Source organism: Salvia miltiorrhiza, chromosome 4 (genome assembly GCF_028751815.1).
Source record: "Salvia miltiorrhiza cultivar Shanhuang (shh) chromosome 4, IMPLAD_Smil_shh, whole genome shotgun sequence".
In the NCBI taxonomy this organism is placed as follows: Eukaryota; Viridiplantae; Streptophyta; class Magnoliopsida; order Lamiales; family Lamiaceae; genus Salvia; species Salvia miltiorrhiza.
Genome location: NC_080390.1, coordinates 21652480 through 21675578, shown reverse-complemented (window position 1 = coordinate 21675578; position 23099 = coordinate 21652480). Strand labels below are relative to the sequence as shown.

The window sequence follows — 23099 nt, the reverse complement described above, 5'->3', positions numbered from 1 at the left end:
AAATGTCGGCAGTACGGGGATCGTTACGTATTCAGCCGGACGACCCAGAACTGAAACTTCGGATGCAGCGAGAATCCGACGATATGCCCGATGCGGACGGAAAATGGCGTGCGGACACCATTCCTATCTGGCACGCTCAGGTAAAGGCGGGCCTGCGTTTACCCCCTTCGGGTTTTCTTGTGGAACTATGCGAGCGGTTCGGGATCCCCTTCTTCCAAATCTCCCCTTCTTCTCTCCGAAGGGCCCACATTCTTCATATCCTCTGCGCTGCTAATAATTATCCCCGCAGTGTGGAGTTGTTTCACAAGACCCACATTCTCAAGCGGACCGATTGCCATTATAACTTCACCGCTAAGCCCAAGATGAATTTGAAATTCTTGAGTGACCTTCACTCTATGGATAAAAAATTTCGCGACAAGTATTTTTTTGTACAAGTGCGGGATGGGACTTGGGCAGACTATGCCGGCACTAACGAGGTAGAATGGCATCGGACAAAGCACTCCTCTCCCCCAAATAGGAAACCTCTAGATGCCCTGGAAGTTAGCTTCATCGATCTCTTAGGCCAAGCTTTTGTTAGCGGGGATTTTGATGTCCTAAAATTAATTGCTTCTCCTTCTGTCTTGGCTGGTGCTGGCCTCTTCTCTCGTTATCCCCAAACCTCCATCGGTATATTTCGAGTGTTTGTATTGTTTTGCGTGTTAGTGCTTTGCATTTCTTAATCGTTTCTTTTCCTGCACAGGGATGTGGAGATCTAAGGAGCATGGTGCCCTTGATTCCTTCCGCTTCCTCCCCGATCCTGCTGTCGAGGGAGACGCTGCTCCGCGAATCGGGTCGGCGCAGCGTGTGACCCCTGAATCCTTCAATCCCGGGCAACCTCGTCCGGTTTTGTCCGCTGCTGGCACTCAACCTCTTCAGCTCTGCGATGAGGGTGAAGCGAGCTCCGCTGAAGGTGAGGGTCTCGTTACCCGTAAACGTCGCAAGGCTCAACCAGTGGTCTCTTCTCGGTCATCCAAGAAAAAGAAAGTCCCTGCTCCTGATGTTGGGGGTAAGGATTCTTTCGACGCTCTGCTCGGTGATGCGTCTCCTGAAGCTGCGCAGGCAGGGGAAGGGTCCGACTCCCTTGTAGAGATCCCGGGCCCCCGTGCCCTGAAGGATTTGACCGGGCAAGAATGTCGATCCCAAATGGAATCGTAGATCGCTTCTGTCGACCTGCGCAGATATGATGCCATGGACATGGGGGACCTGGCTTTCGATATGTGCTTGAGTGTGGAGCAGGCAAGTTATGTGTGTTCTCGTTTTTATAATTTTTCTGTGTGCGGATTTTTAGTTTATGTTATGAGCTATGATTGTGTCTGTGCAGTTGCGGGTAAAATGTTTGTCGGCTTCCCGACATATGACCCGGGCGACCTCTAGTCTCCGTGAGAAGGAAGAGGAACTCATGGCCTCTCTAGCTGATAACACTCAACTATGGGAGCAGCTGTGCCAAGCTCAGGCTGATCTATCAAAGATGACAGTGGAGAAGGAGTCCATCGAGACTGAGTTTGCTCGGATGTCCAAGGACAAGGCGAAAGAATTGGAGGCTGTCAGGCATGAGATGTCGGAGGAATGCCGGGCGAAATTGAATCAAGTGAAGGCGAAGGTTGCTGACCAGGAGAACCAAGCTTTCATGCGAGGGGTAAAACAGTTCCGTCAACAGTACTTCTTATCTGCGCAGGGTCAATTATTCCTGCGCTACATGTTAGAGGATTCCCTTCAAGCCTTCCGTCATTCTCCTGACATGCTCCTCTTAATGGGTCCTGCTATGCAATTTTTGGTGAAGGAAGGCAGTCGGCTTGTCCTTGACCAAGTGGGAGCGACGCCCGAACAACGCAGCCGGTTTGACTTTGATGCTGTATTGGATCAGGTGGATGACACCGGTCTAAACGAGCTGCTGGGTATTGACCCTTCTACTCCTTCGACTCCTGGTTGGTGGATTCCCGTCTTGGATAAAGCCCTCCGACTCTTTGCTAAGGATGAAACGAGGGACACCTTACCTGCGGAGCCGGTGATCCGCTCACCCTACCTCGATGAGCTGCGCAGCCATATGCGTTCCCCTCGAGGCAATTATCCCGGGGGTGCCCTGGTCTACCCTCCTTCGGCTTCCTCCAAGGTCGTGTTTGCTTCCCTAGGCAACAAGGGGTCTACCCCACGAGTGGCGCGGGCAGAGACGGAAGTGGTGGTACCTGAGGCTGCGCAGTCTGGAGCTGTGCTAGAGGCAACTTCGGTTGTATTCCAGCTGCCAGTGGTGTCGGATCTGGTGATCCAGGAGGTCGTGCAGCCTGTCCACGTTGAGGAGCCCATTGTCGAAGAGTTCGTCGTGGATCCTCCTTCTTCTCCCCAACACCTTGATTGAATAGATCCTTCATTTTCTAGCTTATGTTGCCCTTATTGTAAAGACTTGTTATTTTTGTGGAAGTTATCCTCGTTGTATAATTTCTCTCAGACTTACTTTATAATATGTGGTTTGATCTTCTTGGATGCTCTAGATGATGTTGTTTCATGTTTATTGTTATCGTCTGTTATTCCCGAATTTTATGTTTGTCACGCTTAGTGCAACGATCTTAGTCCCCAAGCTAAAACATCATACGTGGTTGCTTGGAAAGGCACTTTAGCTGCGCTGCTTTGGTCCACGCTGCTTTATGCTGTTGTGCTGCGCAACTCTGCGCTGTTGTGATCTGCGTTGTTCTTCTCTAGCTGCGCAGTTCTGCTGCGCTGCTCTGGAGATTGACTTTATTGCTCTGGTATTCGGTTCCTCTGGCGCCTCGATGGCTTTACTACTCTGACAGACTCGGCTTCGCTGCGCTGGCGGACTCGGTTTCTCTGACTTGCAATTTCGTTTTACTGTCTTATTTTAGCTTGTTTTTTGCCTGGGTTGTTGTTTTTTCCTCGCTTCGGGGTTTTTCTGATTTTTGCCTTGTTAGCGCTTGTGCTATCAAGGGTTTTATTTTTTCTTTAATAAAATTTCTATTTCAGCAGCGTGATTTTCTACTTCTTGGTTAAAGGCTTTATCATCAAAATCTAACTAAGTATGAGTATGATCGGAAAAAAAATTTATGTGTTGGAAATAGTCTATGCAAAGATGGTACACCCCCGTAGGGCGGCCCTTAGTGGAACAAAGATGGTACACCCCCGCAGAGCGGCCCTTAAGATGGTACACCCCCGCAGAGCGGCCCTTAAGATGGTACACCCCCGCAGAGCGGCCCTTAGTGGAACAAAGATGGTACACCCTCGCAGAGCGGCCCTTAGTGGAACAAAGATGGTACACCCCCGCAGAGCGGCCCTTAAGATGGTACACCCCCGCAGAGCGGCCCTTAGTGAAACAAAGATGGTACACCCCCGCAGAGCGGCCCTTAGTGGAACAAAGATGGTACACCCCCGCAGAGCGGCCCTTAAGATGGTACACCCCCGCAGAGCGGCCCTTAGTGAAACAAAGATGGTACACCCCGCAGAGCGGCCCTTAAGATGGTACACCCCCGCAGAGCGGCCCTTAGTGGAACAAAGATGGTACACCCCCGCAGAGCGGCCCTTAGTGAAACAAAGATGGTACACCCCCGCAGAGCGGCCCTTAAGATGGTACACCCCCGCAGAGCGGCCCTTAGTGGAACAAAGATGGTACACCCCCGCAGAGCGGCCCTTAAGATGGTACACCCCCGCAGAGCGGCCCTTAGTGGAACAAAGATGGTACACCCCCGCAGAGCGACCCTTAAGATTGTACACCCCCGCAGAGCGGCCCTTAAGATGGTACAGTGTGAGTGTGTGTCCAGGTGTTACGCAAGTAAGAGTATGTTTCCCTAAACCATGAAATCCATTTTATTAAGATGTCCATGGCCCAAACCTCATTAAAACCCAGTGGGAAAAAGAGTGTTTGGTCTACATGATGGTAACTAAATATAGCACTTACACGTAAAATTTCTTGAGGTTACTTATGTTCCATGGCCTGGTGAGAGGCCGCCCTTCTTGGTCTGCTAGGTGATAAGCTCCTCCTCCCAAGACTTCCGTGATGACAAAAGGACCTTCCCAGTTAGCTTCAAATTTCCCTACGGGCTTCAAGGCGTCTGCCCGTTTGAGTACCAAGTCTCCCTTCCCAAGTCTGCGCAGCTTTACTTTCTTGTCGTAACCAGCCTTGATAATGTTTTTGTACTTTGCCGCCCTCACTTGTGCTTCCTCTCTCTGTAGCTCAATCAAGTCCAAGTCAAGTCGGCGCAATTCCTCATTCTGTGCAGTGTCATAGGTAGTGACCCGATGAGATTCCAACCTTACCTCAGCAGGTACCACAGCGTTTGACCCATATACCAAAGTAAAAGGAGCTTCTCCGATTGCGGTTTTCGGGCTGGTTCTAAGTGCCCATAACACTGTGTCTAACTCCTCAACCCATCGTCCCCTGCTTCGTTCAAGTCTCTTCTTGATCCCCTCACATATGGTGCGGTTTGCCAGCTCTTCCTGTCCGTTGGCTTGAGGGTGGGCTACTGACACAAATTTCTGTATGATATCCATCCGAGAGCAAAAATCCTCAATCTTCTTGCTTGTGAACTGGGTTCCGTTGTCCGAAACCAAAATCCTTGGCACCCCGTATCGACAACAGATGTTCTTCCATATGAACTTCTCCACTGTGTTATCGTCGATTTTGGTGACAGCCTCCGCTTCGATCCATTTAGAGAAGTAGTTTACGGCAACTATAAGGAAGCACTTGCCTCCTGGAGCAGTTGGTAATTTACCCACAATGTCGATTCCCCATTTGTCGAAAGGATGCGCAGCATACATGATCCCCATTTCTTCCCCAGGTATGTTGATTTTGGGAGCGTGTTTCTGACAAGCCTCACATTTCTGCACGAAGGCCTTCGATTCTTTGCTGATTCCGGGCCAGTAGAATCCTGCTCTGATTATTTTCCTTGTCAAATCCCTGTGTCCACCGTGGTTACCGCAGCACCCTTGGTGGATCTCTTTTAAGGCAAACTGTGCTTCTTCAGGGGCCAGGCATTTCAAGAATGGGTGTGTGAAGTACCTCTTATAGAGCTGGTCGCCGATGAGGCAATAATTCTCGTATTTGGCATGTCTTGAGGTATCCTCTTTCATCCATTGACCATTTTTCAGATAGTATATGATGGGCGTTCTCCAGTCATCCTTGGTTTCAATGTTATATACCTGCGCCACCACCTCCCTTTTAGGCTCGAACACCAAGGTAATGTCCTCGCTCCAAGTTTGTTCGACTGCGCTGGCTACCCTGGCCAGGAGGTCTGCTCGTTGGTTTTCTTCCCTCGGCACTTGTTGTATTTCGAATTTCTCAAACTTCTTCCCAATCTCCTAGACTTTGTCGAAGTAATGTTTCATTCTTTCTTCCTTTACCCCGCAGCCTCCTATTAACTGTTGTGCCACCAATTGAGAGTCGGTTTTAATCACCGCATTGTCGGCTCTGAGTTCTCTGAGTATGTGGGCTGCCCTTAACACTGCTTCATATTCGGCTTCATTATTGGATAACTTATCTTCAAATTTGATAGCAAATTGATAGACTTCCTCCTCGGGCGAGGTGATGTAGATTCCCACCCCGCATCCTTCTTTAGTGACCGACCCATCAACCTGTGCTGCCCACGGTCCCCTCATAGGCCACCTTGTTGCTTCTTGAATGAAATCCGCTAGTGCCTGGGCTCTAATGGTAGTGCGCGGCTCAAACTCGACCTCGTATTCTCCAAGCTCTATGGCCCATTTTACCATCTTCCCTGCTAGATCTGGTCGCCCTAGGATTTGTCTTAATGGTATTATTGTTCTCACAATGACCTTGTGTGATAAGAAGTATGGCCTCAACTTTCTGGCCGTGATCATGATTGTGTATGCGGTCTTTTCAACCTCAGTATAGCGTAGCTCTGCACCCTGGATGATCTTGGTTACGAAGTATATCGGTTTTTGTTGTCGGTTCTCCTCTCGGACCAGCACTGAGCTCAGAGATTCAATTCCCACAGAGATATATAGGTACAGTGGTTCTCCTGAAGAAGGCTTTGTTAGCACTGGTAATTTGGTTAGGTAGGCCTTTAGGTCTTCGAAAGCTCTCTGGCACTCGCTACTCCATTCAAATCGACTTCCTTTCCGTAGAACTTTGAAAAATGGAAGACTTCGCTCAGCCGAGCGTGAGATGAATCGACTCAGCACGGTAATCCGACCATTGATGTTTGAATTTCTTTGACATTCCTGGGTGGTGTCATGTTCAGGATGGCTTTAACTTTGTCAACATTGACTTCAATTCCCTCTGGTGTTACCCTGTAACCCAAGAACTTTCCTGATTACACTCCAAAGGTGCATTTGGCGGGGTTGAGCATTAGTCTATTCTCGCGGACTACCAAGAAAGTTTCCTCCAAATCAGCCATGTGGGAGCTGGGTTTGATGCTGCGCACCAGCATGTCGTCAACATACACCGATATATTTCTCCTTAGCTGCGTCCTGAAAATTTTGTCCATCATACGCTGGTATGTGGCCCCTGCATTCTTGAGGCCGAAGGGCATGCTTTCCCATCCGAAGACCCCTGTGCACACTGCGAAGGCAGTTTTGGCGACATCCCCCGGGTGCATTTTCACTTGATGGTATCCTTGGTAGGCGTCCATCATGGACAGGAGTTCACACCCCGAAGTAGCGTCTACCAGCTGATCTATCCGAGGGAGTGGGTAACAATCCTTAGGACAAGCTGCGTTAAGATCTCTATAGTCCACACACATTCTCCACACTTTGGCTTTCTTATCTACCATGACTGCATTAGATATCCACTCGGGATATTGGATTTCTGTAATATGTCCTGCTTCTAGGAGGGCCTGGACCTGTTCTCGAATTGCGGCGTCCTTCTCCGCGCCGAAGTGTCTTGTTCTCTATTTGACGGGTTTAACCATCGGGTCCACATTAAGACGATGTTCAGATAGCTCTCTGTCTATCCCTTTTAGGTCGGAAGTGTTTGTTAGAGTCAATGTTGACTCCGACAATGTTGGGACCAATGTTGATAACATACGTGTTTTCAATGTTGGGTGGAATGTTGATAACATTCATGGTATCAACATTTCTGGGTTTCGACCAACATTCCGGAGTCTGCCTTGACTCCATACTTTGACTCTCCATTCGTAATTGTATATATTTAATCTTTACCTTCCTTTCACGTTTTATTATTCTTTGGTTGTGGAATAAAGGTTTCAAGCTTGTTGACCACATTTTCAATAAGTGGAAAGGCGGTTTTTCATGATCCAAAGTAGTGGGGTGTTCGTTCCTACTTTTAAGGAGCCATGATCTTTCAACCAACATTCCAGACTGGTCGACTAGCAGTTTTCGGAGATGGATTGCAGCGGTTATTGGAAGCTTCTGGAAGTGGAAAGTGGAGGAAACTAACCACGACTTGAAGGTCTATAAAAGCAGCAAGAAGCCTCATTCATCCTCACGTTTTGGAAGTGCAAAATCAGAGACTTAACATTCACTCACAACCATCTCGTCATTTTCCTGCTGCAAACGTGTCATCGGTTCTTCAAGGATTGCTTTGACAAAGTAGACTTAGGCAGCCAATCTATAAAGTCTATCTTTGTATCGACGGGACGTCGAGGGCAAGAGTTGAAGTGCAAGGCCATTAGAGCGTAGCAGGTTGTTTGCTTTGACCGATTAACTTTTGTTATTCGGCTGTTTTTGGATTCTGTGTTGTATCAACATTGTTGTACTGAAAGTAGATAGGTTGGATTATCTTAGGCAGTCATTCTGTAAAGATAGATCTCCAAGAAGATCCAAATCTGTACTTTGTATTGTTGATTCAACATAGTGATTTTAGCCTTGAGGCACTCACGGGTTATTTATAATCCGTGAAAAAAGTATTCCTGTGTGTTTTTATTTCCGCTGCATGTTGATAGTAATGTTAGTAACATTCTGTTGATAACATTGCATTCAACATTATTCTTTTCTTTACACAGTTTTTCTTTGTTGGTAATTTGGGGCACTAAACTATTTCAATTGGTATCAAGAGCAGGTTCTTGACGTACTAAGAATCGATTCCTGTGTGCAAAATTACCACTTATGGATTTGTCAAGTGTGTCGGCTCGACCTCCTACTCTTGATAGTGGTGGGAAGAACTACAACTTGTGGAAAACTAGGATGAAAATCTATATCAAATCTATTGATGAACGTGCGTGGGTGGCTGTGTTGGATGGGTGGACTCCACCGCGTACCACTGATGAAAATGGAGTTACTTCTCTCACACCCGAGAGTAAATGGTCTGCTGATGAAAGACTCATTTCTAACCATAACTCCAGAGCCTTAAATGCTATCTTTATCTCTGTTGATGTTCCTGCCTTTCGCATGATTTCTAATTGCACGGAAGCTCGAGATGCTTGGCTCATTTTGCAGGAACAATGTGAAGGTTCAGCCAGTGTTAGAGCAACAAAAATGCGAATGTTGACCACCAAATTTGAGATTTTGAGAATGCGTGATGATGAGACTTTCTCTGCATACTATGAAAAACTTTGTGAAATCTCAAATGAAGCTGTTGGACTTGGAGAACCTATTAGCAACGAAAGATTGGTCAGTAAGATACTGAGATCTCTGCCTGAAAGGTATAACATGAAAATCTCCTCAATTGAAGAAACTGCTGATGTTGCTACTCTTCGTGTTGGGGATCTGGTCAGTAAGTTGTTAACTTTTGAGATGAATCTCGAACAGCAGAAAGCTGATCATGTGTCCAAAAGTGTGGATTTTCGTGTTGAAAAGATTCCTGAAAACTCTGAAATTACTAACTTGTCTGAGTGTACAGATGTTGATCCCGAGGAGGAAGATGATGTTAATCTTGCTATGTTGGTTAAAAATTCTAACAACATGCTGAAATCCTTTAAGAAAGGAAAATCCAAAAATGGTTTTAGGAAACCTTCTGGGATGTCTGCTGGATCTTCATCCAACATCACCAATGTTAAGAAGAATGTTGGAACAACATCTGAAGTAAGAAGTGTTGATCACATTCAATGCAGGGGCTGTCAAGGGATGGGTCACTATGCAAATGAGTGTCCCACAGTTGCAAGAAAAAGGCATTCTGGTCTTACTGCAACTCTTAGTGATGACTCAGATTCTGAGGAAGAAAAAGTTCTCCTTATGGCTACAGTTGATGAAGAGCATTTGCAGGAAGAAGACATGATTGGAGCCCTTGAAAATCTTGATGATGAAATGATTTATTCAGATAGTTTTTCTGAATTTGGAACTCTAAGTGTTGATGACAATATTTCCAGATCCGACTGTGATGTTGATCTGATTGATATGTCTGACAATATGATTGTTGATGTTGATGTTGCCAACACTGACGTGAACATCTCTTCTGAAAATGATCAGTTTGATGTGATTTTTAACAATGATGTTTTTAACATGGATACTGATGTTCAGGAGATTGATGGGATGAAGATCCCCACTAACACAACGAACTGGTATGAAATGACTATTCTTGATGATTTCAACTCTAGTATACCGAATTTTTGTTGTGTTGCAGCCTTGGAAGAACAGGAGAGTGATCCACTGAAAGAGATGGAGAATTTTAAAGAGCTCTATGAGATTGTTGATTCTCAATGTCGGGAGTTGAGAAATGACATCTGTATGTTGGTTGATGAAAATCAAAATCTCAAAGGGCAAATTACAAGGCTTGAAAGGATGCTCTCTCAACGTGATGTTGAACTTGATATACTCCGAGGTAAAGTTTGTGATTCTGAAAGGGTGTTTAAACGGTTTAACAATGGGACCTCATGTTTAAATGAAGTTCTGTCTCATGGTCAGCATAGTAATGCTGGTATTGGTTTCTGTGCTGAGGAGCAAAGAAAGCAACATCGTAATACTACTGTTTTTGTTAAAGAAAGAAATGTCAGTGTGAATGTTGACAACATTAAGGATCCTCATAAGAAAAGCAAAAAGAAAAAATCCTATGTTTGTCATTATTGTTCTGCTCCTGGACATATCAAACCTCATTGTGTCAAATACATAAGTGATTGTGCTGTAAAATCTGCGACACAGATGTTTGACTGTTACCAGAAGAATGTTAGTAACACTGGCAGGTTTGACTTTAGCAGTTTGTTGGATAAGAGAGAACAGAATGAAACCTGTAATACTGTTGTCTACACCTCCTTGAATGCTAATATTTCTGAGAATTGGTACTTTGACAGTGGATGTTCTAGACATATGACAGGAACAAAGGCTTTACTCTCTGATTTTGTTCCAACATCTGGAGGAAAAGTTACCTTTGGAGGAGGTGCGAAAGGAACAATTCTGGGGAAAGGAGTTCTTAATGTTACTGATTTTCCTAAATTAAAAGATGTGTATCTTGTTGAAGGGCTTAAAGCTAACCTGTTTAGCATAAGTCAGTTATGTGATGCAGGTATGACTGTAAAGTTCGACAAACATCTTTGTGAAGTCTTTGATGACACAAATCAGTGTGTGATGATGGGAAAAAGGTCGTCTGACAATTGCTACAAGTCCCAAGAAGAAACGTTCTGCAATGCAGTCAAACTTGATGATGTTGAGCTTTGGCATCAACGACTGGGACATGTCAACTTCAAGAATCTTCAAAAGTTGATCACACATGATGTAGTTCGAGGCCTTCCTAATCTGAACTTCAAGAAAGATGTTGTGTGTCAACCTTGCCAGAAGGGGAAGCAACACAAAACAGCTCATCCAATGTTGTCAACATGCTGTACCTCGAAATGTTTCGAACTCCTTCATATGGATCTAATGGGACCCATTGAAGTTGAAAGCTTAGGAGGAAAACGGTATGTTCTTGTGTGTGCTGATGATTTTTCAAGATACACTTGGGTTGAATTCTTGAAAACAAAATCTGAAACCTTTGCTCATTTCAAGAAACTGTATAAAAGGTTTAGAGTTCAATATGGTCAGTATGTTGGAAGAATTAGGACTGACCATGGCAAAGAATTTGAGAACTCTCTCTTTGATGACTTCTGCACTAACAATGGAATTTCCCATGAGTTCTCTGCACCCAAAACTCCTCAGCAAAATGGTGTTGCTGAAAGAAAGAATAGAACCATTCAGGAAATGGTGAGAGCTATGTTGCAAGCAAAAGGTCTTTCCAAACGTCTATGGGCTGAGGCTGTAAGTACAGCATGTCACATCATCAATAGGGTGTACATGAGACCAGGTACTCTGTTGACTCCGTATGAGATCCTTAAAGGCAAGAAGCCCAATCTCAAGTACTTTCATGTTTTTGGATGTGTCTGTCACATCTTGAATGACCGTGATCACCTCAACAAGTTTGATTCCAAAAGTGACAAAGGTCTCTTCCTTGGATATTCTGTGAATAGTCATGCTTTTCGTGTATATAACCTCAGAACAAAGACTATTCAAGAGACTGTTAATGTTGTGTTTGATGATTCTCTTAGTCTCATTGATAGAACAGAGGATGAAGATGTTACTGAGCTACTTGAGGAGGCCAACAACATAAGTCATGCTTCTGACCACCACAGAAGTGGAAATGATGGTACAACATCTGTACCAACATCTGATGTTACTTCGTCCGGGTCAACATCAGAAGGAGAAGCTGGCAACTACGTGTCGGACTCTGAAGAAGAGTTGGAAGCTCAATTTCTTCATGATTCCATCAGACGAGATCCCCCAAGTCATGTGAGAAGAGATCATCCAAGTTCTCAAATCATCGGAGACGTTGGTGAGAAAGTTGTCACTCGACAGAAGAAGGAAGTCAATTACAAAGAATTGGTAAGAATTGCATGTATGACTTCTGTGTGTTAACTTGCTGAGGTTGAATGTTATCTGTCTCTTGTTGAACCTAAGAATGTTGCTGATGCTCTTAAAGATGTTTTGTGGGTCAATGCTATGCATGAAGAACTTAATCAGTTTATTAGAAATGATGTGTGGGATCTTGTGCCTAGACCACATAACAAGAATGTTATTGGTACTAAGTGGATTTTCAAGAATAAAACTGATGAGTCTGGTAACATTGTTAGAAATAAAGCTAGATTGGTAGCACAGGGGTATACGCAAGTGAAAGGGATCGATTTTGATGAAACTTTTGCTCCTGTTGCTAGAATTGAGTCAATTAGGCTGTTGTTTGCCATTGCTTGTCAGTTTGGGATCTCCTTGTTACAAATGGATATTAAGAGTGCCTTTCTAAACGGTGTCTTATCTGAGGAAGCCTATGTTGAACAGCCTAAAGGATTTGAAAACACTAGTAAGCCTGATCATGTGTTTAAACTTAAAAAGGCTTTGTATGGCTTAAAACAAGCACCACGTGCATGGTATGAAAGGTTGACTGTGTTTCTCCTTGATTATGGTTTTTCTCGTGGTCAAGTTGATAAAACTTTGTTCATCAAAAGGCATGCTGGCAACACTATCATTGCACAGATTTATGTTGATGACATTGTGTTTGGTGCAACTAATGATAAGCTTGTGAAGGATTTTGTTAAGGCCATGTCTACCACATTCGAAATGAGTATGGTGGGGCAATTGAATTTTTTCCTAGGTTTACAGGTAACACAAACTCCTGAAGGCATTTTCTTCTCTTAAAGCAAGTACTCAAAAAGTCTTGTTCAAAGATTTGGCCTAGAGTCTGCTAAACACATGAGAACTCCCATGGGTTCCACTGACAGATTATGCAGAGACGATGTTGGACGTGATGTTGATCCAACACTATACAGAGGAATGATTGGCAGTTTGCTTTATCTAACTGCAAGTAGACCTGATATTCTGTACAGTGTAGGAGTGTGTGCTAGGTACCAAGCTCAGCCAAAGGAGTCACATTTGAAGGCTGTTAAACGCATCATACGCTATGTTGCTGGAACATCTGAACTTGGAATGTGGTATTCCAAAGACACTAACTCTAACATTGTTGGATTTAGTGATGCTGATTGGGCAGGTGATGCTGATGACAGAAAAAGTACAAGTGGAGGATGTTATCTCTTGGGAAACAATGTTGTGTCCTGGTCAAGCAAGAAACAAAATTGTTTTTCGCTCTCTACTGCTGAAGCCGAATACATTGCTGCTGGCAGTTGTTGTGCTCAACTTTTTTGGCTCAGACAGATGTTGGACGACTATGGTATGGAAAGTAACATCTTGACTGTCATGTGTGACAACACTAGTGCTATAGAGATTTCTAAGAATCCTGTTCAACACTCTCGCACAAAGCACATTGATATTCGTCATCATTTTATAAGAGATCTTGTTGAGAAAAAGCTCATTGTGTTGGAATACATTCCCACTGAAAAACAACTTGCTGATATTTTTACCAAGGCTTTAGATTTTGAGAGATTCTCCCATCTTAGGAAGTCTCTCGGTTTATGTTGCATTTAAGTGTTCTTGCATGTGAGATGTTAGGACTTAGGTTTTCTTTGTTGGATCCTAACATTTTTATTTTTTTTGTGTTTGTTTTTTTCTTTTGTTTAGGGATATGCATGTTGGAGCCTGTGTTACTGACAGTGCAATGTCCATGTTGGTTGGTTTGATGTTATTCGGTTTAACCGGTTTATGCTATGTTCTTTTAGCAGATGTTGAATAAAAAATTTTTTGATGTTATAAGACCGGTAGCACAAGAGTGAGGCTTAATGGTCATAAAATATCTGAAAATAAATGAATCTTCCCTTCTCTCATCTAAGTACTCGGGGCACGGCGTTCGCTGCGACGATGCACTCAGGGAAAATGGATGTTGAGATTTAAGATCTCAAAGTGTTATGTTTTATTGTTTTATCCTCTGCTGAAAGAATCATAGTATGTTGTTCCGGATGTTGGATAACATTGTCTTCTAATGTTGGACTAACATTTGATGTAACTTTGGCTCTACTGTTTTGTTTCAATAGGCATTTCCTTTCTCTTCTCTGGTTCTCTCTCCTTATCTTCTTCCTTGGTGATCTTATCAGTTAATTTTGTTTCTAGGGTTTGTTCGTCTGATGCTTGATCCGCCTCTCCTTATCTCTTGTGATATGATTTTCGAATTTTGATTTGTTTTTGTGTGGGAGATTTTTATGGGATTTGTGTTTATCTCGTGGCTTAGTGGTTGATGTTGGCTGGGGTCTTCTCGATTGTATATAAGAAGGTTGTTCTGATTGTTCTTTATTATCTTTCATATCACAAACCCTTCTATCGAGATTTGTGCAGTATCTCCTTTTGAAGCTCAAAAGTCATGGACAAAAATCCTGATCTTTCCTCTCTCATCAAGAGTCTGATCCAACACTTTGGATCACCGGAAAGTGCAGCCAAACATCTCTCCGCCCTCCCTCAGATGGCCGAATCAACCGACAAACCCTCGTCTTCTCAAACTCCGGTGGAAGTCCCAGGAGGATCTTTTCCTCCAGCTCCTTCTCCAAAAAGCTCTCCGAAGAGAAGTACCACTGAATCATCTGTAGGGGCTGATGTTGATCCTGTCTCTCTGCAAATGGTAGAAACTCCCATCAACCCTGAGCCGATCTCCACTGTTCCTCCCCTTGAGAGTGTTCATTCAAAAATGGCGCCTGGTTCCTCTGCGAAAGTTGACGAAAATCTCACGAAGGGGAAAACTTCTCTACCAAACCCCACTGTTCATGCGACCTCGGAAAAATCCACAGGACTTCCAGCTTTTGGTGTTACTCAACATCAAACTCCTCTTCCCACTCCAAGCGAAGAGTCAATTCCGTCTTCAAAAGAGGAATCAGCGCATGCTTCTCCAGATACCTCTTTGGAGAGAATTGGGGAAATTGCCAAAGAGGCCCTGCTTGATCCTGCTTCACAACCGGGGTCAGATGTTGATAAAGCTTCTGTTGTTGCTGAAGAAGAATGTGCTGCTGGAGATATACCCACATCCATGGATGTTGATGACTCTGAAAAGATTCCTGATGTTGGTCAGGATGTTGATCCAGAAGAAAGCACAGATGTTATTGATGTTGACACCTTTGTCCCTGACAAGAAAAGCCGAAAACGTAAAGCTGGAGTGGCCTCTCTCAGACAGTCCTCAAGGTCAAAATCCACACGGGTGATCCCTTCTACTCTCAATCTTCCTAGCCGAGAAGACAGTGATGTTGGTCCAACATCACAGCCTCCTGTTCTCAAGCCAAAGGTTGAGCATTCTCCCACCTCAAAGAGCGGAAAGGTATCATCTGCCTCTCACACTACCTCCCCTCGAATCAGCTGCTCTGGAAGCTCCTCTGAATCAGAGGTTGAGGTTAGTAAGTCGTATTCCACTCGTTTTTACACTCGTGAAGCAAATAATGCTCTCAAAGTGTTGGCTGCTAGGAAGTTTCATAATGATAGACGTGCGGATGAGGATTTCTTTTCAAAGTATAGGCTTGATATTCTTTTGCAAGATAGGGGTATGTGGGGTACGGTTGTAAATGTTTTTCCCTATGATGCTGACATTGTTAGGGAGTTCTATGTTAATCTGATGACAGAAGCCTTTGACCCAAAATCTGTTAAGTTTGGGAAAGTGTTTGTTAGGGGTAAGGTCTTTGATTTCTCCCCATCTGCTATTAACAAAGCTTGTTACACTGTGAATACCAACACTGATGATGTTGAGGTTGATGATGATGAGATGACATGGGAGTTGACTGGAGGGAAACTTAAGGCTTGGACTTCGAAGTTTGCTGCATCCACTTTATCTTGGAAATATTCTGTACTTCACAAGATTGCAGTTTACAACTGGCTTCAAAGCAAAAACACTACTGCTCTAACCAAGGAACAAGCTGAATTTATATTTAAAGTTGGTAAGCCTCTGGCTTTCAACTTTGGTGAGCAAGTGTTTGCTAACATCTCTCGTGCAGCCTTTAAATCCACAGGTGGAAGTATGCTTCCCTTTCCAAGCCTCATCTACAATCTCTTGGTTCAGCAAAAACTCAAGGAGAGAGAGGAAGTTGTGCTTGTTGAAGAAAAGAATCTTCTTGAGTTTTCCAAAACCCTCATCACTCCTGATCGTGTCAAAGATCTCCCCTACGAACCTTCACGTGCTGGTCCTCCTTTATCTCCTCTGCCTGATGATGACGCTGACTCTGCTGAAGCTGAGATTGACAAGTATGGTGATGACGAAGATGTTGATCGTGCGACTGCTCCTGATGTTGCACTTGATGTTTCCAACATCATTTCTGTCAAAGCCCATCTCACTAAAGAAACATCCACATCTCGTAAAGGCAAGGCACCAGCTGGAGATTCAGAAGTTGAGATTGATCTTGATGTTGCAGAGCTCTTCAAGGCCAAAGAGGATCTTCTCAAGCTCAAAAGACAAGTGCAATTGATGGTGGATCGGACGATCAAGATGGGACAGGACATGCTTGCCAGGGTCGAATGTTGTGAACAAGTCTTCGCCAAACTCCTACCTTTTCCTTCTTCAACAAAAAATGGGGAGTAGTGTTTCTGAATTTTGTTGGCAGTATTTGTTCCAAAACATTTTTTGTTTCTTTGGTGATATGTTTGATGCGTGGACATCGTGAATTTTTGTGGTGCATGAGCACCTATTTTTGGTAACATAGTTTATGTTATCTTGGTTTTTTATTATCTGTTGGTTCAACATTTATCATGTTTTTGATATACCTTCGTATATTATGTTGGGCAGGTTAAATGAAGGTCTTGGCCTTCGGCCGACCTTCATTTTGATCAAATAAAGCAAAGCTTCATTTGATCAACTTGTTTGTGTAAGGTTTCATCTTGGTTTTTGATCAACGTTGATCTGAGTATGTTAAATGCTCTGAATGCTGCTGCTTGTTTTTGTTCATTCTGAGTATGTTGATCGAGAGGTTAAATGCTCTGAATGTTGCTGCTTGTTTTGTTCATTCTGAGTATGTTAAATGCTCTGAATACTGCTGCTTGTTTTTGTTCATTCTGAGTATGTTGATCGAGAGGTTAAATGCTCTGAATGCTGTTGTTTGTTTTTCTCTCTTCTGTTTTGCAGGTCCTTTTGTTTCTTTATTCAGGGGGAGTTCTTAAGTTTCTCTTGGTTGTTTCAAACCGATTGTTGAGTCAACATTCAGTTTGTGTTTCTTAAGGTTGTACCTCAAGTGCTTCTTAAGGTTGTACCTCTTGTTTGTTTCAGGGGGAGTGTTTTTTCGACATCTCCTCTGGACTGATTTTGAGGTTCACCTCTTGTTTGATTAAGGGGGAGTTTCTAACTCTTCCTTGATCTGAAATCATGTAACATAGAATTCTTTTCTGTATATAGTTTTTTCTTTGTTTTTGTTTTTGTTGCAGGAAGGAAAAGATTAAGGGGGAGATTGTTAGAGTCAATGTTGACTCCGACAATGTTGGGACCAATGTTGATAACATACGTGTTTTCAATGTTGGGTGGAATGTTGATAACATTCATGGTATCAACATTTCTGGGTTTCGACCAACATTCCGGAGTTTGCCTTGACTCCATACTTTGACTCTCCATTCGTAATTGTATATATTTAATCTTTACCTTCCTTTCGCGTTTTATTATTCTTTGGCTGTGGAATAAAGGTTTCAAGCTTGTTGACCACGTTTTCAATAAGTGGAAAGGCGGTTTTTCATGATCCAAAGTAGTGGGGTGTTCGTTCCTACTTTTAAGGAGCCATGATCTTTCAACCAACATTCCAGACTGGTCGACTAGCAGTTTTCGGAGATGGATTGCAGCGGTTATTGGAAGCTTCTGGAAGTGGAAAGTGGAGGAAACTAACCACGACTTGAAGGTCTATAAAAGCAGCAAGAAGCCTCATTCATCCTCACGTTTTGGAAGTGCAAAATCAGAGACTTAACATTCACTCACAACCATCTCGTCATTTTCCTGCTGCAAACGTGTCACCGGTTCTTCAAGGATTGCTTTGACGAAGTAGACTTAGGCAGCCAATCTGTAAAGTCTATCTTTGTATCGACGGGACGTCGAGGGCAAGAGTTGAAGTGCAAGGCCATTGGAGCGTAGCAGGTTGTTTGCTTTGACCGATTAACTTTTGTTATTCGGCTGTTTTTGGATTCTGTGTTGTATCAACATTGTTGTACTGAAAGTAGATAGGTTGGTTTATCTTAGGCAGTCATTCTGTAAAGATAGATCTCCAAGAAGATCCAAATCTGTACTTTGTATTGTTGATTCAACATAGTGATTTTAGCCTTGAGGCACTCACGGGTTATTTATAATCCGTGAAAATAGTATTCCTGTGTGTTTTTATTTTCGCTGCATGTTGATAGTAATGTTAGTAACATTCTGTTGATAACATTGCATTCAACATTATTCTTTTCTTTACACAGTTTTACTTTGTTGGTAATTTGGGGCACTAAACTATTTCAGTGTTGAATGCAAACACATCCGCATTCCTGCGCAGGCATGCGGTGACTTCCCTTTGGAGGACGGGTGTCATTCCTGCTCCAATCTTGGTGGTGTATCCCTCCTTGTCAGGAAAAAGTTCGATGAACAAGCACGCGTCACTCGTGGAAACAAGGGGTTGTTTATCGACTCCGTCTCTGAGTTCCATGATTTCTCTGTGTTCAGGGTTTGACGCGGTGACTATCCCCACCTTCTCATTTCTTTGATCATTGGGTTCTCCCGGGGTTTTTGCTTGCTTTCGTTTCTGCTTTCGAGTGTTGGGGTCGTCTCCAGTATTATCCTTTTGTTGCATAGTATGCTGGGTTAAAGTTTGTACATGACATTGCTTCGATGTAGCTTGATCCCCCCACACTTCCCCAATCCTTCCACCGTCTATCGGAAACTTCATTTTGAGGTAGAATGTGGAAACTACTGCCTTGAAGGTGTTTAGAGCAGGCCGCCCCAAAATGATGTTGTACATGGGCTTCAGAGCATCTATGATCAAGAATCTGATTGTTCTGGTTTTATAACCCTGCGATCGTCCCAAGGTGACTGGCAGCTCTACCATTCCGATCGGTACTACTGATTCTCCGGAGAATCCATAGAGTGGTGCATTCGTTGGTTCAATATTGACATCCGAGCCAAGGGCCTTCCAGCAATCCCAGTATACAATATTCACCGCACTGCCCGAGTCTACGAAAACTCGGTGGACCAGGCATCTGGCCACGTCTGTTGAGAAGACTAAGGCGTCATCATGGGGGTACATTAATAATCTGGCATCCTCCGGGCCAAAGGATATGGTGGGTTCACTGGCTGCGCTGGTAATAGCCATGACCTTTGAGTTAAAGTGTCCTGTTCTTACAGCCCTAACAAGTTGTTTCTTCGCTCTGTTTGATGTGGGCGTACCATTTTCTCTGACGATCATATGAATTTCCCTTTGGAAAGGTGGTCGCTCTGGTATTTCATTCCTTAGTTCTCCTTCGCGTCTGTCATCCGCGCCATTTCTCATCTCCCTCCCGTCGCGTCTGTGATTATCATGATTACGGTTGTGCCGTTCTCTGTTCATTTTTTTCGGAGGTCCAGCAATGAATATGTCCAACCGACCTTGTCTCACCAATATCTCCAACTGGTTCATCAAGTGTCCGCAATTCGCGGTTGTATGTCCATAAGCGTTATGGTATTCGCATAACAAGTCATTTTTCCCTGGTTTGGGATTACCACGGGTGTAGTTCCACGGGGCTCGGAACCAAGTTTCATCTTTGACAAGATGGAAGATCTCGTCGGCAGGCCTGTCCAACGGATGGCGTTCCTGTACATCACCGCCCCTGTTGCGTCGATCAGTCTGCGCAGGTCCTGGTGAAGGGGACCTGGTCTCTACTGCCATGGCTGGTATTCTTGGTGGTAGGCCCTTGTATGGTGTCCTCTGAGAGTGTTTATCGCTGGGGTGCATCCCGCCGTCACCTTTCTTCACGCGGAGTTTATCGGCTTCGGCCCTTCGTGCGGCCTTAGCGTCTTCTAACTGCAGGTATCCTGGTAGTATGGCCATGATGTTGTCGAATTCCTTGGGTGGTGTTATTTGTAATGCATCGAAAAGGGGACCTTGCTTCAACCCTCGGACGAATGCGTAACACTTGATTTGTGATTCTGCCTCTGGTGTATCTAGCACGGCCATGTTGAACCTGGCTACGTACTCCCTTAGCGATTCCTGCGGTTCCTGTTTGACATCCATCAGAGATAGAGCGGTCTTTCCCATTCTCTTGGAACTAGCAAACTGTCGCATAAACATGAGGTATAAGTCCCCGTACGAGTAGATGGAGCTGCTTTTCAAGTTGTGGAACCATCTTTGGGCCATGCCTGATAAGGTGGTGGCAAAAACTCGGCATTTAATGCCTTCTCCATATTGGTGTAACGATGCCAGGCCTTCAAACTGTGCCATATGTGCCTCTGGGTCGGTCGTCCCATCATAGTCGAGAGAGATTGGGCGGTAGTTCACGGATAGGGTTCCAGTAAAATCTCATCTGAGAATGGATTGTTGCTTAATCGCGGCACCTGTCGGCGAGGCGTGTTCCTCTTTCTTCCCCCAGACGTGCCCATGGCCCTGCGTTTGTGTGGAATTTCCCTTCGAGGTTCTTCCTCCTGTTCCTCCGATGAATATGCTTCCTCGTCAGAAACTTCGTTCCTTACGGTCTCTTGGGGATGTTCCCTCAGTTCTGTTTCTAGGCTCTTCAACTGACTTTTAAGGAATGATACTCTTTCTTTGAGTCTGGTGTTCTCCCTTTGGGTGCCCCGACTGCGCTGTGGAGTGGTGCCGCTTGTAGAATCGCCTACATCCTCGATTTGGACACTGTCAGTGACAAACTTTCTTTTGTTCTTCCCTTGTCCTTCCCCGGTATTCCACATTCCCTTCTGCGTGACTGGTTGTGATACGTTGGGTAATTCGCGTTCCCCGTCCTGGGCTGGCACTGTTGTGGTTTTCTTGTGTGTTACGTGCTCGACCTCTCTCAATGTGGTTGGGGTAGTGAGAGGGGGCTGCACCCCTGCCAGCTGTCGGATTGTGACATAGTTAAGCATCGCTAGAATTTGCTCAGTGATCGGGACATTAAGGAGCCCTTGTGTGGAAGTAGGCACCGTACCCCCTGGTGCTGAAGTTCCAATTAGAGACTGTGTTGTTCCTGGAGTGGTCCCAGTAGGCCCCGAGGCTGGATTGTTAAAAGTGGTGAAACCTGGTGGTGTGAGTTCAGACAAGTTAATCCCTTGGGTTGAAGGAATCCCAGCCTTCCCATTTCCTGACTCCCCCGCGATTGCATCAAAGTCTTTAGCCAGATTCCTATACGGGTCATCAGTTCCCATAGTTGGTACCTGAAGAGTAAAATCATTAGCATAAGTACATATGAATAATTATTCCTGTGCAGTCGTCTTGCGCAGCCTTATTTTCTCCACTCTTAGAATCATTGACTGCAATGGTGGGGCCCGTAAAACCCTAGAGAAACCCTGAAGAAATTCTTGAAAAATGCAATTCATAAAAGCCCAGGAACTTCGGCCCATAAGATAATTTAAGATCAAACGTACGGATTTATCAAAAATAAAAGTTGTGTAGAAAATTCTTCCTTATGGTTGTTCGTGACGGGTGTTTCATTTTCTGGGAAATGAACCTAGGAAATCATCGTCGTACCTGTTCTCCAAGGTGCACCAGAGTCACTAAGATAATGAAGAGCTCAATCGCAAAGTAACCACGATAGAGGGAGGCAAACGCAATGGGGAAAGAAAGAATTTAAACAACCTCCCATCACACAACAACAGGGAAAAACGCAATGGTTACCCCATGTAAACACCTCCTGACCAGTGCTTAAACATACTTAACAGAGAATCCCCGATGGGTTTACCGGCCAAACATCATCCGAAAAAGAAAGATAGAATAAGGATATCTTTACCAGACACAACAGAGGTCACATAAACTCCTTACCTTCAATACTTTACCAAATACCGAAAATTTCAACTCATCATGTAATGAGAATTTTATTTTGCCATCATTCAAAAAAGGAAAGTTTTCATGCAAACATTCAAAGGAAGGCCAAACTGGTGTACATGTGAAAGAGTCCGTGCTGATTTGTGTTCATCTGCCACGGATCCATGTTGAAGCAGAACAAGAATAGGAAAAACAGGACTCACAAATCAACAACAACTCACGCCTTAACTCAAAAAATTCCCACAGACGGCGCCAGTTGGTGAGGGCTCAGTTCACCAACGTCCTAAAACTAAAAGATTAACGAAAGATCGAAACTTGAAGAGTAAGATCCGATGAATGCTTCAACGTTCTCCAATGGGATAGTTCTTCAAGAATACAAAGTATGTGTTGGTAAAAACTAGAATTCGGCCCTCTATTCTATTACAAATGTGTTATTTATAAGGGACAAAGATGGAGGGGTAGAGTTGTCCTTTCTCTTCATGGCACGTGCTCAGCGCGTCCTGGATGTCGTTGTCACCGGTGACTGTCCTTGTTCCAACGGCTTTGCAGCTTTTGCCTCCTTCAGAAAGTAGTTGGGAAGCTCTGGCTGTTGGATTTGTATACTGAAAGCAAGAACGTTTTATGCTTGTATACAATGATTCCTGTTTTCACTTTTAATCTCCTATCTGATTGGGTTCATGATTGCATATGTATGTTCTTTATCTCTATATAAGTAGATTAACCTTAAGAGATATAATATGATCACAACCGAAATAACTCTAGGACAAGTTATTGGTTTAGGTTGCGGTATAGATGGAAGTAATTTGTCTTGACTACTTATCTATACTGGTACGTAATACGTATTGATAGGACCACAGTGAGATATATTCTTCTATCTGACCTAAGTTAAGAATTAGAGATCTCGGTGACTTATAAGATCTTAATACTAATAAGATGTCAGATATATATGTTGATTTATCTATCACTTTGACTTACTATGAGCGAGAGTTATATAGTAACTTGAGTACTCTGTATCTTGGGTGATAGCAGTTAATATATGATATCTGATTATCTGTATTGGTACTCGTATCCGTATAGGATAATGACATCCCCTTAAGGAGCTCAATAATGTTTATTGCACTAAACCCTGCAGGTTGATTAAGTTCAGGTGCAATAATAAGGTTTGAGTGGTACTGCTTAAGGATTACGAAGAGATTAATTAATTTAGGCTGTCAGAGCTCTAATTAATTGATGGATGTCAGATATTTTAAATACGAGGATTTAATAAGTCTAAATACAAGCCCCGACTCATCACCAGTAATAAAGGGGTAAGTCAATATTGGTTCTCTAGTGGAATGAACTAATATTTATAAATTAATTATGGTCTGGGGTGACCATAGA

The 23099-nt window shown here is 43.8% G+C and overlaps 3 protein-coding genes across 3 annotated transcripts; 1 reads left to right on the top strand and 2 right to left on the bottom strand.

Moving 5' to 3' along the window:
- Window positions 1–3936: 3936 nt before the first annotated feature.
- LOC131023143 (uncharacterized) lies at window positions 3937–6770 on the bottom strand. The gene is made up of 3 exons (XM_057952691.1): window positions 6369–6770; window positions 5383–6219; window positions 3937–5340 (listed from the first exon to the last, which is right to left on the bottom strand). Exons 1-3 carry the CDS (start codon window positions 6768–6770, stop codon window positions 3937–3939), a joined length of 2643 nt encoding a protein of 880 aa, XP_057808674.1.
- A 5845-nt stretch (window positions 6771–12615) lies between these two features.
- On the top strand, window positions 12616–13332 carry LOC131023142 (secreted RxLR effector protein 161-like). The gene has a single exon (XM_057952689.1). The coding sequence runs from the start codon at window positions 12616–12618 to the stop codon at window positions 13330–13332; it is 717 nt and encodes a 238-aa protein (XP_057808672.1).
- A 4892-nt stretch (window positions 13333–18224) lies between these two features.
- On the bottom strand, window positions 18225–20189 carry LOC131023141 (uncharacterized). The gene has a single exon (XM_057952688.1). The coding sequence runs from the start codon at window positions 20187–20189 to the stop codon at window positions 18225–18227; it is 1965 nt and encodes a 654-aa protein (XP_057808671.1).
- Between the last annotated feature and the right edge of the window lie 2910 nt (window positions 20190–23099).

Coding starts and splice junctions, on each gene's coding strand:
- LOC131023143 (XM_057952691.1), bottom strand. CDS start 6,770: ATGGTAGATAAGAAAGCCAAAGTGTGGAGAATGTGTGTGGACTATAGA. Junction 6,220..6,368: donor ATTTGGAGGAAACTTTCTTG/GTAGTCCGCGAG, acceptor GACACCACCCAG/GAATGTCAAAGAAATTCAAA. Junction 5,341..5,382: donor AGTTAATAGGAGGCTGCGGG/GTAAAGGAAGAA, acceptor GACAAAGTCTAG/GAGATTGGGAAGAAGTTTGA.
- LOC131023142 (XM_057952689.1), top strand. CDS start 12,616: ATGGGTTCCACTGACAGATTATGCAGAGACGATGTTGGACGTGATGTT.
- LOC131023141 (XM_057952688.1), bottom strand. CDS start 20,189: ATGGCACAGTTTGAAGGCCTGGCATCGTTACACCAATATGGAGAAGGC.